General features: G+C 38.4%; 1 protein-coding gene across 2 annotated transcripts in view; it reads right to left on the bottom strand.

Annotated features, from left to right (window-relative positions):
* MTA3 (metastasis associated 1 family member 3) overlaps positions 1-13,212 on the bottom strand; it is a 138,859-nt gene that overhangs the window by 111,314 nt on the left and 14,333 nt on the right. For both annotated transcript variants that reach the window (XM_032239420.1, XM_032239421.1), the window contains exon 2: positions 3,505-3,568. In XM_032239420.1, coding sequence (XP_032095311.1) covers positions 3,505-3,568 — 64 coding nt within the window. The remainder of the gene's footprint in view (positions 1-3,504; positions 3,569-13,212) is intronic.

Genomic DNA, 13,212 nt, shown 5'->3' with positions numbered 1-13,212 from the left:
TAATAAGGTGAAATGATTATTTGGGTCATTTATGTTGCTTAAAATCCTTGGATTTGTATGTCCTGATATGGGAAAATATTCAAAATATGTTTGGTTTATAATAGCAGGTGCAAAAAAATAAGAAAGGATTCCATATAGGCCAATTTCAAGAACACAGAGTTAAAATCAAGCAGTAAATCTAAAGGATGATGATTACAAAGTTATTCTTTGGGTTACCATCTTCAACTATGCCAATCTCAATATATTTTTTTAAGACAGAGTCTCACTCTGTCACCCAGCCTGGAGTGCAGTGGCATGATCTCAGCTCACTGCAACCTCCACCTCCAAGATTCAAGCAATTCTCCCGCCTCAGCCTCCCCCAAGCAGCTGGGACTACAGGCATGTGCCACTATGTCCAGCTAATTTTTTATATTTTTAGTAGAGACAGGGTTTCACCAATTTTGCCAGGCTGGTCTTGAACTTCTGACCTCGTGATCCACCCGCCTCAGCCTCCCAAAGTGCTGGGATTACAGGCGTGAGCCACCACGCCCGGTCCTCAGTATTTTATTCTTAAATTTTTATATATTTAGGGGGTACAGGTGCAGAGTTCTTATATGAATACATTGTATCACGGTAAAGTCTGGGCTTTCAGCATACCCATCACCTGAATAGTGAACATTGTACCCAATAGGCAATTTTTCAATCCTCACACCTCTGCAATGTCTCTTTTTTTTTTTTTTTTTTTTTTTTTTAGACAGAATCACTCTGTCACCCCGACTGGAATGCAGTACTGCTATCTTGGCTCACCACAACCTCTGCCTCCCAGGCTCACATGATTCTCCTGCCTCAGCCTCCTGATTAGCTGGGATTACAGGCACACGCCACTACCGCTTGACTAATTTTTGTATTTGTAGTAGAAACGGGGTTTCACCATGCTGGCCAGGCTGGTCTTGATCTCCTGACCTCTCCTACCTCTCCTGTTCTCTCCCACCTCAGCCTCCCAAAGTGCTGGGATTACAGGTGTGAGCCACCACGCCTGGCCTCTAATGTGTATTATTCTAGTCTGTATGTCCATGTCCATGTTTACCAATTGATTAGCTCCCACTTATAAGTTAGAACACACAGTATTTGACTTTCTGTTTCTGCCAATTTCAATATTTTAATATGACTAAAAAGCAGTAAGGATTTCTTAAGAATGATCTTGTAATAAAGTACCATATCCTTCTCAAGGTTTTGAAACAGGAAAAAACTAAAACAAAAATAAATATAGGCCAAGAGAGGTGGCTCATGCCTGTAATCCCAGCACTTTGGGAGGCTGAGGTGGGAGTATCACCCGAGGTCAGAAGCTTAAGACTGGCCTGGGCAACATGGCGAAACCCTGTCTCTACAAAAAGTACAAAAATTAGTTGGGCATGGTGAGGTACGCCTATGGTCTCAGCAACTCAGGAGGCCACACTGGCAGGATCACCTGAACCCAGGAGGTTGAGGCTGCAGTGAACTGAGACTGCATCACTGCACCAGTCTAGGTGACAAATTGAGACCCTATCTCAATCAGTCAATAAAATAAAGCAGTAAATCTAAAATCACAAAAAGGATCTTTCAAATTGAATAAAGTATATGATACAACCAGTTTTATTTTTTCAAAATTGCCCCAACTGCCCAAAAAAAAAAAAAAAGTTTACTGCATTGCCAGGTCAGTTCCTATTCATAAGATTAATAAAGAACGAAGAGTTTACAAATCAAGCAAATGGGGGAAACCTCCAGAGATCTTTCCTAATTTTCATCTACTAAAGTCCATAACATGTACCATTTTCTAACAACAAATTAGAAGGGAAAGAAATCACTTAAAAAAATATTTAATATAATGTGGTCAGGCATAGTGGCTTATGCCTGTATTCCAACACTTTGGGTGGCTGAGGAGGATGATCACTTGAGGTTAGGAGCTTAAGACCACTGACATGATGAAACCCCATCTCTACTAAAAATTCAAAAATTAGCAGGGTGTGGTGGGGGGCATCTATGATCCCAGCTACTCAGGAGCCTGAGGCAGGAGAATCACTTGGACTCAGTAGGCAGAGGTTGCAGTGAGCTGATATCATGTGTGTCACTGCACTCCAGCCTGGGCAACAGGGTGAGACTCCATCTCAAAAAGAAAAAAAAATGTCATACAATGAAATGCCTTGAATGTTATGCCTTTTTCTGCTTCTGTGAAATAATGCTAATTTCTGAGCATTATCATTATTCATATTATTATCCATCATTCTGTTGGACAGACTAATGACAGAAGCCTATCATTTAAATTTTACAAAAGTAAGTTATATAGTCTATTGGCCTTTTTTCTGCTTTGAATATGTATTTTCCCATTGGTTTTCTTATTTCCTATTAGGTTTTCTGATGTATAGTGGGTTCTGAATGATTGCATCAAATTTTTTCTGTTATATTTTCTTCATTTAAGATAAAGGGACAACACTGGAGTATAAGTTTTTGTTTTTTGTTTTTTAAGAAAATATGTCCCTTAAAAATAAAAAAAAAGAAAATACAGGCCAGGCACAGGGCTGATACCTGTAAATCCAGCACTTTGGGAGGTCGAGGAAGGCAGATCACCTGAGGTCAAGAGTTCAAGACCAGCCTAGCCAACATGATGAAACCCCATCTGTACTAGTGACATACAAATTAGTCAGGCATGGTGTCGGGCGCCTATAATCCCAGCTACTCGGGAGGCTGAAGCAAGATAATTGTTTGAACCCAGGAGGCGGAGGTTGCAGTAAGCCAAGAATATACCACTGCATTCCAGACTGGGGGATAGAGCAAGACTCTGTCTCTAAAAACAAAAAAATTAAAAATACATATATGTAACAAAAGCTTTTGGGGGAAACGTAAAAAATCATAAAGATTAAATACTGAAGCATCACTGACAGTGAAATATTTTTCCCATCATACAGATAATGTTGCTTGAAATGTCACCTAAAATTATGCAGACTGTGGAATATTCTGTTTACAAGAATTTGCTCCCTTCAATGAAGTGTATGCTCTATTTCAACTTGTTAACTATGTTTCTTAATTGAGGTTTAGTGAAAAATATTTTTAAGTGACAAAATTTATTAGGATTCCAGAAAGCAGACCAACAAAGGTAAAATCTCATCTGGAAATAGTCTAAAAGAGAAAGCATTTATTCAAGAAATAAAAACAAAAACAAAACAGAAAGGGGAACCAAAGCACACTAAAGCATTAATTTCATAAAGTCAAAAATATTCATCTACTATCAACTAAATCCATGTACCATTCTCTATAATGTCTTTCATTACCAACTAAAAACCAGACACAGTTTTTCCTACTCTGATCTCAGTTAACCAGAAAAATCAAGTTTACCCAAATGCATTCTAGTCATTACACTATTACTATTATACTGCTATTAATATAATGGTGCAATAATACTTTCGTACAAAAAGAAATAAATTCCAAGGAAGGAGCTTCATGTGAAATAAAGGGGGGAAAACAATAAAACAAATATGATTGTTGAGTTACCTCCTTATCAAGATATGACAATACTGATTCTGTCTCATTCAGAAGGGCAACACTGCACTTTCCCCTGTTGAAAGAGAAAAAAGAAAAAATGTAACAAAGGTCACCTCACCTTCTCAGTGATGAGAAATACTAAGTTAAGAATGTGGGACTGGTATTAAGAAACTACATGGCAGTTATGAATATATATTTTTTTCAAGCTATTTAGACCCACTTTACAATCCTGGTGTCGGGTAACCTATAAAATAAGGCTGTCTTTATAGGCATTTCTTAAGAGGCTAGCTTGTTGGAGTTACTGCGTTAGGCAATAAATTCTAATAATATGCAATAATTTATAGGTAGTTTCTACTTAGGAAAAAAAAAAGAGCAAAATGAGATCTTTAGACTAAGAGTCAGTTTCTGAACCTATAAATAGATATTATGAGGTAATTTTATACAAGGGATGCTCAGACAAAGACACCACCACACAAACCAATGCCTAAATAATGTTCAGGTTTTTATGAGCAGCCACTAACTACATTTAAGAACCTAAAAATAATACACATTCATATCAGGATACAACTAATTTATCTTTATTGAACTTACTCTAAAAACTAGTTAAAATTTAAACACTAGGAGCTTTCTATAAAGCAGGAGGCAAAATAAACATCAACAGATTCATGGACCTTGAGGTCTGACAGCACTTACCTTTGATCTGACTTAAGAAACTAATGTCTATTTTTATAAGGCTTGTCTAGCCTCTGAGAAAAATTGAGGTTATGCAGGCAGAGGGATTTATTACAAGCACTTTCAAAATGAGCCTAACCAGCCTAAAAAAAATCAGCATAGCTAGTATAAATCTGACAGGAGCATTTCGAAGATTATTCAAGTTACAGATACTGGTCAGGGCTTACAATGCTTTTTTAAAATGTCATCACATCATTTGATTTTCTTTTTTTTTTTTTTTTGAGACGAAGTTTCGCTCTTGTTACCCAGGCTGGAGTGCAATGGCGCGATCTCGGCTCACCGCAACCTCCGCCTCCTGGGTTCAGACAATTCTCCTGCCTCAGACTCCTGAGTAGCTGGGATTACAGGCACGCGCCACCATGCCCAGCTAATTTTTTGTATTTTTAGTAGAGACGGGGTTTCACCATGTTGACCAGGATGGTCTCGATCTCTTAACCTCGTGATCCACCCGCCTCGGCCTCCCAAAGTGCTGGGATTACAGGCGTGAGCCACCGCACCCGGCCTACATCATTTGATTTTCTAAACAAAAATCAAGACATCTCCAAAAGCCAACATGCAAAAACAAATATATCACACATATATTAAATAAGAAGCTAGAAATTAGCAGGGCATAGTGGCACATGCCTGTAATCTCAACTACTTGGGAGGCTGAGGCAAAAGAATCACTTGAACCCAAGAGGCAGGATGCAGTGAGCCGAGATAATGCCACTGCACGCCAGCCTGGCTGACAGAGCAAGACTCTATCTCAAAAAAAAAAAAAAAGCAGCAGCAGCTAGAAAAGCTTGCTGTTGGATCACTGGAGTGAAATACAATTCAAAGAAAAAAATTACCAAAAGCAAAATAAAATACTAAAAGTAAAGTGCTAACACATTGGTCAAAAGTTACAGTTTGCTAAACATTTTGCAACTCTATGTTCCTTAAATTAAAAAAAAAAAAATCCCCTTATAAAAATGTCTTTTTCTGGTAATCACTGTAGGTTAGAAAGCTTTCTCAGTGAGCATGTGGTATTTCCATGTTATCCTGTCAAATCTCTAACATGATTACTGGAAGTGTTTATAAAGGTTTTCTTTTTTTCTAACATATTTTATTCAAGTAGATTAGTGAAGCAAAAAAATTAACATCACTTTAGCACACATTAACAAAACTGAAAAGTCAACAATTGGGCCTGGAGCAGTGACTCACACCTATAATCTCAGCACTTTGGAAGGCCGAGGTAGAACAAGGAGCCCAGGAGTTTCAGACCAGCCTGGAAAACACAGCAAGAACTTGACTCTACTAAAAATTAAAAAAAATAAAATCAGCCGAGGGCTACCTGGGTTGGGGGATTGTTTGAGCCCAGAGGTCTAGGCTGAAGTGAGCTGTATTTGTACCACTGCACTGCACTCCAGCCCAGGCGAAAGAGCAAAAAACCCTGTCTCAAAAAAAAAAAAAAAAAAGAAAGAAGAAAGAAAAGGTAACAGTTACATGACATGTTCTCATAATGGTCAGAATTGCAACAAGGGAAACTGCTCTGCTGCCATTAGCACATCTACAGCTGCCATATAGTATCTATGACCTGTGAATATGTGCTCACACATGTAATATGCTTAATAAATGGGGTTACTAAAAATAGTTTTCGCTTACTTTTTTCCCCTCATTAACAGCCGACAAAGCAATATTTCTAACATTTGATACTTAATCACTTAAAAAAATAAGTTCTCTAAAGTCAGGTTTGTTTTAATGGGGAAGAGTAAAACCTGCTAAATTTTATTTTAATAGATACTTTTTTTTTAAAGGCTAGTCAAATGAAATAGTGAGAGTAGAGAAGAAACAAAGAAATCTGTAACTGGTTATAAACACTACTGCACTGGGCTCAGCCAATACTACTGTCTTTAATAGTCACTTGACTTTTAAGGGTTAACAGACACTGAAAATTCAAACAAACAATACAGCATACTTTAAGTCTCTTCCATATGGTCTGAAATAACAAAAGATTTTAAATTTAAAAAACCTTTATTTTCATAATTATATTAGAAAATAAACACTGGTTATAATGACATATAAATTATTTTTGGAAACGTAGTTTTTATACAAAGATGAAAGGATAATAGGTGATCTAAGTTTTAAATTTTTCTTTAATATAGCTCTACTGTACATCTCCCCAAATTGAAAATCTAACATTTAAAATTTTCATGTACATATATTAACAGCTAACAAAGTAAAAGGTTGAGTCAGAATTATTTTATGAAGTAAATATGAATATGTAATTAACACATACAGTACCATGCCAAGAGTTGTTGATAAAAGGGGTTTAAAAAAAGATTTAAAGCGTTCGTTTCCTTTATGCCAAACAAATCTTGGCTCATAGATAAAAACATGGTAAATTTTAAGCTAATCCCCACCTAAAGGAACTATTATCAAATTCTGCATACAAATACCACAGGCAATTTATACTGAGTCTCGAGCAAAGAACCTAATCATGTCATGCACGATATTTTAATCCTTAAATAATAAAGATACCCAAGCATGGTATGAAGTGTTTCAAAGACACAACACAAAGATCATTCCAGGCCCATATAATCCACTTGTACTACTTTTCTATACAAAACCACAAAGGAGTACAAAATTGCTATAATGAAAATCTATTTTTCCACAGATATTCAAAAAGGTTTTCAAAGTATAATCTGTTTCAGAGACTGTGCAGAGTGCTGGGATACACAGACATGTGAATAAATAATTACAACAAAATACAGTCACACATTCAATAGCAGGTGCCGATCAGCCTGGAATCTGCTACTTGCTTAACAGTATGTCCAGTATAATCCTACAGACTGAAAAACATATGTAAAAATGTACATACAGATTATATATTTCTTTTATCTGAAGCTAGCGCATATTTGTATAAATGAAAGAGGTCATTTATTAGTGACCACAATTAGTGGTCATTTCCCCTCTGCCTGTAGACTTTCTTTTTTTATTATTTATTTATTTATTTTGAGAAAAGGTCTTGCTGTGTCCCCCAGGCTGGAGTGTAATGGCATAATCATAGCGCACCGAAACCTCAACTCCCTGGACTCAATCAATCCTCCCACCTCAGCCTCCCTAGTAGCTGGGACTACAGGTGTGTGCCACCAAGCCTATCTAATTTTTTTTTTTTTTTTTTTTTTTTTTGGTAGAGACAGAGTTTTGCTATGTCACGATCTCAGCTCGCTGCAACCTCTGCCTCCTGGCTTCAAGCGATTCTCCTGCCTCAGCCTCCCAAGTAGCTGGGATTACAGATGCCCACCACCACACCCAGCTAATTTTTGTATTTTTAGCAGAGACGGGGTTTCACTATGTTGGCCAGGCTTGTTTCGAACCCCTGACCTCAGGTGATCCTCCCACCTTGGCATCCCAAAGTGCTGGGATTACAGACATGAGGCACCAAGCCTAGCCTATACCATAGATTCTTAACATTTTGTCCTATAAAGAACAGTGTCAAAAGATTAGGTTCTGAGAGAAGATTTAGATTTCTCAATAGCAACCGCATAAAACAGAATAGCACAGATTCAAAATTCTGAGAGAAGTGATTTCCAAACCAGAATTCTATGTCTAAACAAATCATTGGCCAAATGTGAGAAATATTTTTAGATATATGAGAACCAAAACTTATATTTTAGATTTAATCAAAAGGAAAAGGTAAAACAATGATAAACTTGGAGGAAGACAAAAGGTTATATAAGAAAGAGGTCGGGTGCGGTGGCTCAAGCGTGTAATCCCACCACTTTGGGAGGCCGAGGCGGGTGGATCACGAGGTCAAGAGATCGAGACCATCCTGGTCAACATGGTGAAACCCCGTCTCTACTAAAAATACAAAAATTAGCTGGGCATGGTGGTGCGTGCCTGTAGTCCCAGCTGCTCAGGAGGCTGAGGCAGGAGAATTGCCTGAACCCAGGAGGCGGAGGTTGCAGTGAGCCGAGATCGCGCCATTGCACTCCAGCCTGGGTAACAAGAGTGAAACCCCCTCTCAAAAAAAAAAAAAAAAAAAAGAAAGAAAGAATACTTAATACTGACATGTCCATAAAATACAAAGATGGTTTACTAAGCTAAACTAAAGTTGTAATAATATTAGAAACAGAAGGCAAAGGGAATAGGGAAGAGAGAAGCTAAGGTAAATTCCTAAAACTGAAAAATAAATAGTAGGAATGTAAGAATGGTATAAATGCAGAAGCTACCGTCAAGAGGAGTTGAAAATGACTAGAGTGGGAACCAAGCAAATAACTGCCTTGGATATTATTAGACAGCCATATCCACATACTTTTGAAAAATAACAAAATTTAAATTTAAAATGAAAGGGGGTGAAATGGTTTGGCTCTGTGTCCCCACCCAAATCTCATCTTGAATTGTAATCCCCATAATCTCCATGTGTCGAGGGAGGGAGCTAGTGAGTGGTGATTGGATCAGGGGGCGGTTTCCCCCATGCTGTTCACGATAGTGAGTTCTTACAAGATCTGATGGCTTTTTAACTGTTTGACAGTTCCTCCTCCTCTATCTCTCTCTCTCCTGCCACCAAGTAAGACATGCCTGCTTCCCCTTCCACCATGACTGTAAGTTGCCTGAGACTTCCCCAGCCATGCACAACTGTGAGTCAAGTAAAACTCTTTTCCTTATAAATTACCTAGTCTCAGTTCTATAGCAGTGTGAGAACAGACTAATAAAGAGAGAATCCTAACTAAAATACATAAATTTGCATGAATACTACACCAAGCGAGCAAGGATTATGTACAATGACTCTGTATATCAGGTTTTTTAAACCTCAGCACCACTGGTTGACATTTTGGGCCAGAAAATTTTTTGTTGCAGAGGCCATCTCAGGCACTGTGGGATGTTTAGCAGCATCCCTGGCCTCTATGCAGTGAAAGACAGTAGCACTCCCTAATCCACTTGTTAAAGCCAAAACTGTCCAAATTTTTTAAGTCCCTGGGATACAATATCACTCCTGGTTGAGAACCACTGCTCTACATTATGGAATTAATGAACTATGGTTTTATCAATTATATCTTGGTAAGAAACATTTGAGATTGCATATATTAAGTGAAAGAATATGATTTTATGGACTTTTTTTTTTTTTTTAAATGACAGAATCTTGCTCTGTCACCCAGGCTGGAGTGCAATGGCGTGATCTCAGCTCACTGCAGCCTCCACTTCCTGGCCTTAAGTGATCCTCCCACCTCAGCCTCCCGAGTAACTGGCTACAGGCATAACTGGGACTACAGCCTCCAAAGTAACTGGGACCACTAACTTTTGTACTTTTTGTAGAGAATAAAATACCGAGGAATACAACTAACAAAGGATGTAAAGGACCTCTTCAAGGAGAAAGCCTGTCTCCTTGAAGAAACCTTGTCTCTAAAAAATATATAAAAGTTCAGTCTGGGCAACATAGTGAAACCCATGTTGGTTTGATGGCTTGATGAGCCATCAAACCTGACCCTGGACCTCTGTATTATAAAAGATAAAAAAAAGACAAAGAGAAATAAATCTGGAAATGTTTAAGTCTTTCTATTCAAAGATGTATTATCTGTTATTAATACTGCTTTAACAGATGTTCACAAATAAAAATTAAAAGAAGCCACACACACCAACCTGAAACATCTGTTTGTGTAGATAAAGTAGAGAAATGAAAAGCCAAGAAGAGAAGTTTGGGCTTTATAAGATCAATTAATAGATTTCTGTAGAAAAATGATTGACAAATTGTGCTTTGGGATGCCCATTCCATCCATGGGATGTGGAGTGTAGCAAAGACAGCATGATTTTGAATATTTGATAACAAATATGAAAGAAGCTATCAAAGAGGAATCAAGGAGGAAAAATATCCTTCTCTTGACCACTCTTGTCTCTTACAGGAGAAAGTGAAATGTTCCAAAAAGACAATAGATATCGGAAAGATCCTCCTCTCCAGGACAAGATGTCAAATGAATCACTCTGACCACCAGGAAAATCCCTCAGAGGTTCCACAACATGTGGAACACAAGTACTTGGAGGGAGGTGGGGATGGTTAATGGGTACAAAACAGCAGCTGGGAAGAATGAATAAGACCTGGTATTTGATAGTATAGCAGGTGACTATAATCAATAATAATTTAATTGTACATTTTTAAATAACTAAAAGAGGCTGGGCATGGTGACTTATGCCGGCAATCCCAGCACTTTGGGAAGCCAAGCTGGATGGGTCACCTGAGATCAGGAGTTAGAGACCAGCCTGGCCAACATGGTGCAACTCCGTCTCTACTAAAAATACAAAAATTAGCCAGGCATGGTGGTGGGCGCCTGTAATCCCGGCTACTTGGGAGGCTGAGGCAGGGGAATCGCTTGAACCCAGGAGGCAGAGACTGCAGTGAGCCAAGGTCGTACCACAGTACTCCAGCCTGGGTCACTGAGACTCCATCTCAAAAAATAATAATAAAAAAACTAAAAGAATATAACTGGATTGTTTGCAACACAAAGTATATAAATGCTTGAGGGGATAGATTCCCCATATTTCATGATGTCATTATTATGTATCGTATGCCTGTATCAAAATATCTTATGTACCACATAAATATATATACACTATGTACTGCAAAAATTAAAAATACACAGGCAGGGTGGTTCACGCCTGTAATCCCAGCACTTTGGAAAGCCAAGGCAGGCAGATCACCTGAGGTCAGGAGTTCGAGACCAGCCTGGCCAACATGGCAAAACCTCATCTCTACTAAAAATACAAAAATTGGACGGGCGCAGTAGCTCATGCCTGTAATCCTGGCACTTTGGGAGGCTGAAGTGGGCAGATCACAAGGTCAGCAGTTTGAGACAAGCCTGGCCAACATAGGGAAATCTCATCTCTACTAAAAATACAAAAAAAAAATTAGCCAGGTGTGGTGGTGGGCACCTGTAATCCCAGCTACTTGGGAGGCTGAGGCAGGAGAACTGCTTGAACCCGGGAGGCAGAGGTCGCAGTTAGCTGAGATTGTGCCACTGCACTCCAGCCTGGGTGACAGAGCAAGACTCCGTCTCGAACACACACACACACTTGAGACAATACATAGGATACATACACTTTGCATATAACCCAAATGTGCTCTTGCGCACTGTGATTCTGGCTGGAGAAAACTACTTCAGCCATTAAAGGGGTTAAGCAATTAATTCAAAGGAAAGGTTATATAGTATAAACACACATTTTCCAAAAAGAGCATGCTAAGCATGTAGACGGTAAAATGCTAAGCTGTGTAAGACTTTTCCTCCTACTAACAATCTTATGAACCTAAGCACTCTAACTTACTTTCTCATGTTAACTTCATTTATTAAGGAGCACTACCATAGGCATCAATAGTACCCTTTGGCTAATTCAAATTTTATGTATAGATTACAAAAAAAAAAAAACTGCAAAAGCATTAACACTTTAAAATACTGACATAATGAAATGAGCAGAAAGAAAACCAATTTTTTTAAAGATTCCACATAAGCTTTTAACATTCACAGCCAAATTGAAGACAGACTAATAATCCACAATAGAGTTCTATTTTATTACTTATATACTTAAAAGTTAGCACTACTATTTATTTTTCAATAAACATATCCATTAAAAATGGTTTGTTTTCTCTGAAAGTAGGGAAAAAAGTCTCAATAGACATAAATTTACAAATTCTTTCAGCTGAACCTCCCTGCTTTGACCAATAGAGAAATATGAAGAAATAAATACAAAGCAACAATTAAGATACTTTCAACTACTTTACTTGGTATAATTTTACAGATATACTCACAATCACACAAGCCAAATGACCTAGACAAAAGTTTATTCATTGTAGTGCAGTTTTTTTAAAAGCAAAAGACTAAAAGAACCAAATACCCATTAGTTAGGATTAAACAAATTAGAAATATAACATGGCAATAAAAAAGAATGAGGCAGATGTTTATGATCCAATAGGGACCTACCACCAAGATACTTCATTTCAAAAGTACAGCATAAAGGCAACATAATTTACTCCACAATTAACTTAAGACATACAAACATATATACCTCCTTGCTTCTACGTGCATGGAGTATTTCTGGAAGTACACCCAAGATTCAAAAAACACCGAAGACCAGGGGGAATGTGCAGGAGTGAGACATTATATTGTATACTCCATGTTTATATATTTTGATTTCTAAATCATATATTATACATCTACTTCCACTGAAGCTGTCCCCACAAGGTTGACAAGAATTGCATGCAGGTTATGGTCAGAAATATAGTTACTATTAAGTATTAATCAGGCTGCACTTCGGTCCATTTCCCTGTTACTCAAAGTCATGTAGCACAAGACACTAACAAAAGTCTTGATTCTAACATCAGAGATCAAGTGTTTCAGGAGCCCACTGTTCCCACAGACAGGATCTCTGACATTAGAATCATAAGGCTTTTATTTAAGGATCACTTAAATTGTTTTTCACTGGGTGCAGTGTTTTATGCCTGTAATCCTAGTACTTGGGGAGGCCAAGGAGAGCCGATCACTTGAGGTCAGGAGTTCGAGACCAGCCTGGCCAACATAGTGAAGCCCCATCTCTACTAAAAATACAAAAAAAGTCAGGCGTGGTGACAGGTGCCTGTAATCGCAGCTACTCAGGAGGCTGAGGCACGAGAATCACTTGAACCTGGGAGGCAGAGGTTGCAGAGGGCCGAGATCACCACTGCACTCCAGCTTGGGTGACAGAGCAAGACTACCTCTCAAAAAAAAAAAACAAAAACAAACAAAAAAAAAAAAACTTCACCATACAACTCTTCTAGCAATCAAAAATCTCCAAACTTTGGCCCACTCCAAAAGCCTTAAAAACCCAACTCCGCCGGGCGCGGTGGCTCAAGCCTGTAATCCCAGCACTTTGGGAGACCGAGGCGGGTGGATCACGAGGTCAAGAGATTGAGACCATCCTGGTCAACATGGTGAAACCCCGTCTCTACTAAAAATACAAAAAATTAGCTGGGCATGGTGGTGCGTGCCTGTAATCCCAGCT

This window comes from Sapajus apella, unplaced genomic scaffold (assembly GCF_009761245.1).
Source record: "Sapajus apella isolate SASKATOON/1434 unplaced genomic scaffold, GSC_monkey_1.0 scaffold44, whole genome shotgun sequence".
Taxonomy (NCBI): Eukaryota; Metazoa; Chordata; class Mammalia; order Primates; family Cebidae; genus Sapajus; species Sapajus apella.
This window is presented reverse-complemented; position numbering and strand designations above follow the sequence as displayed.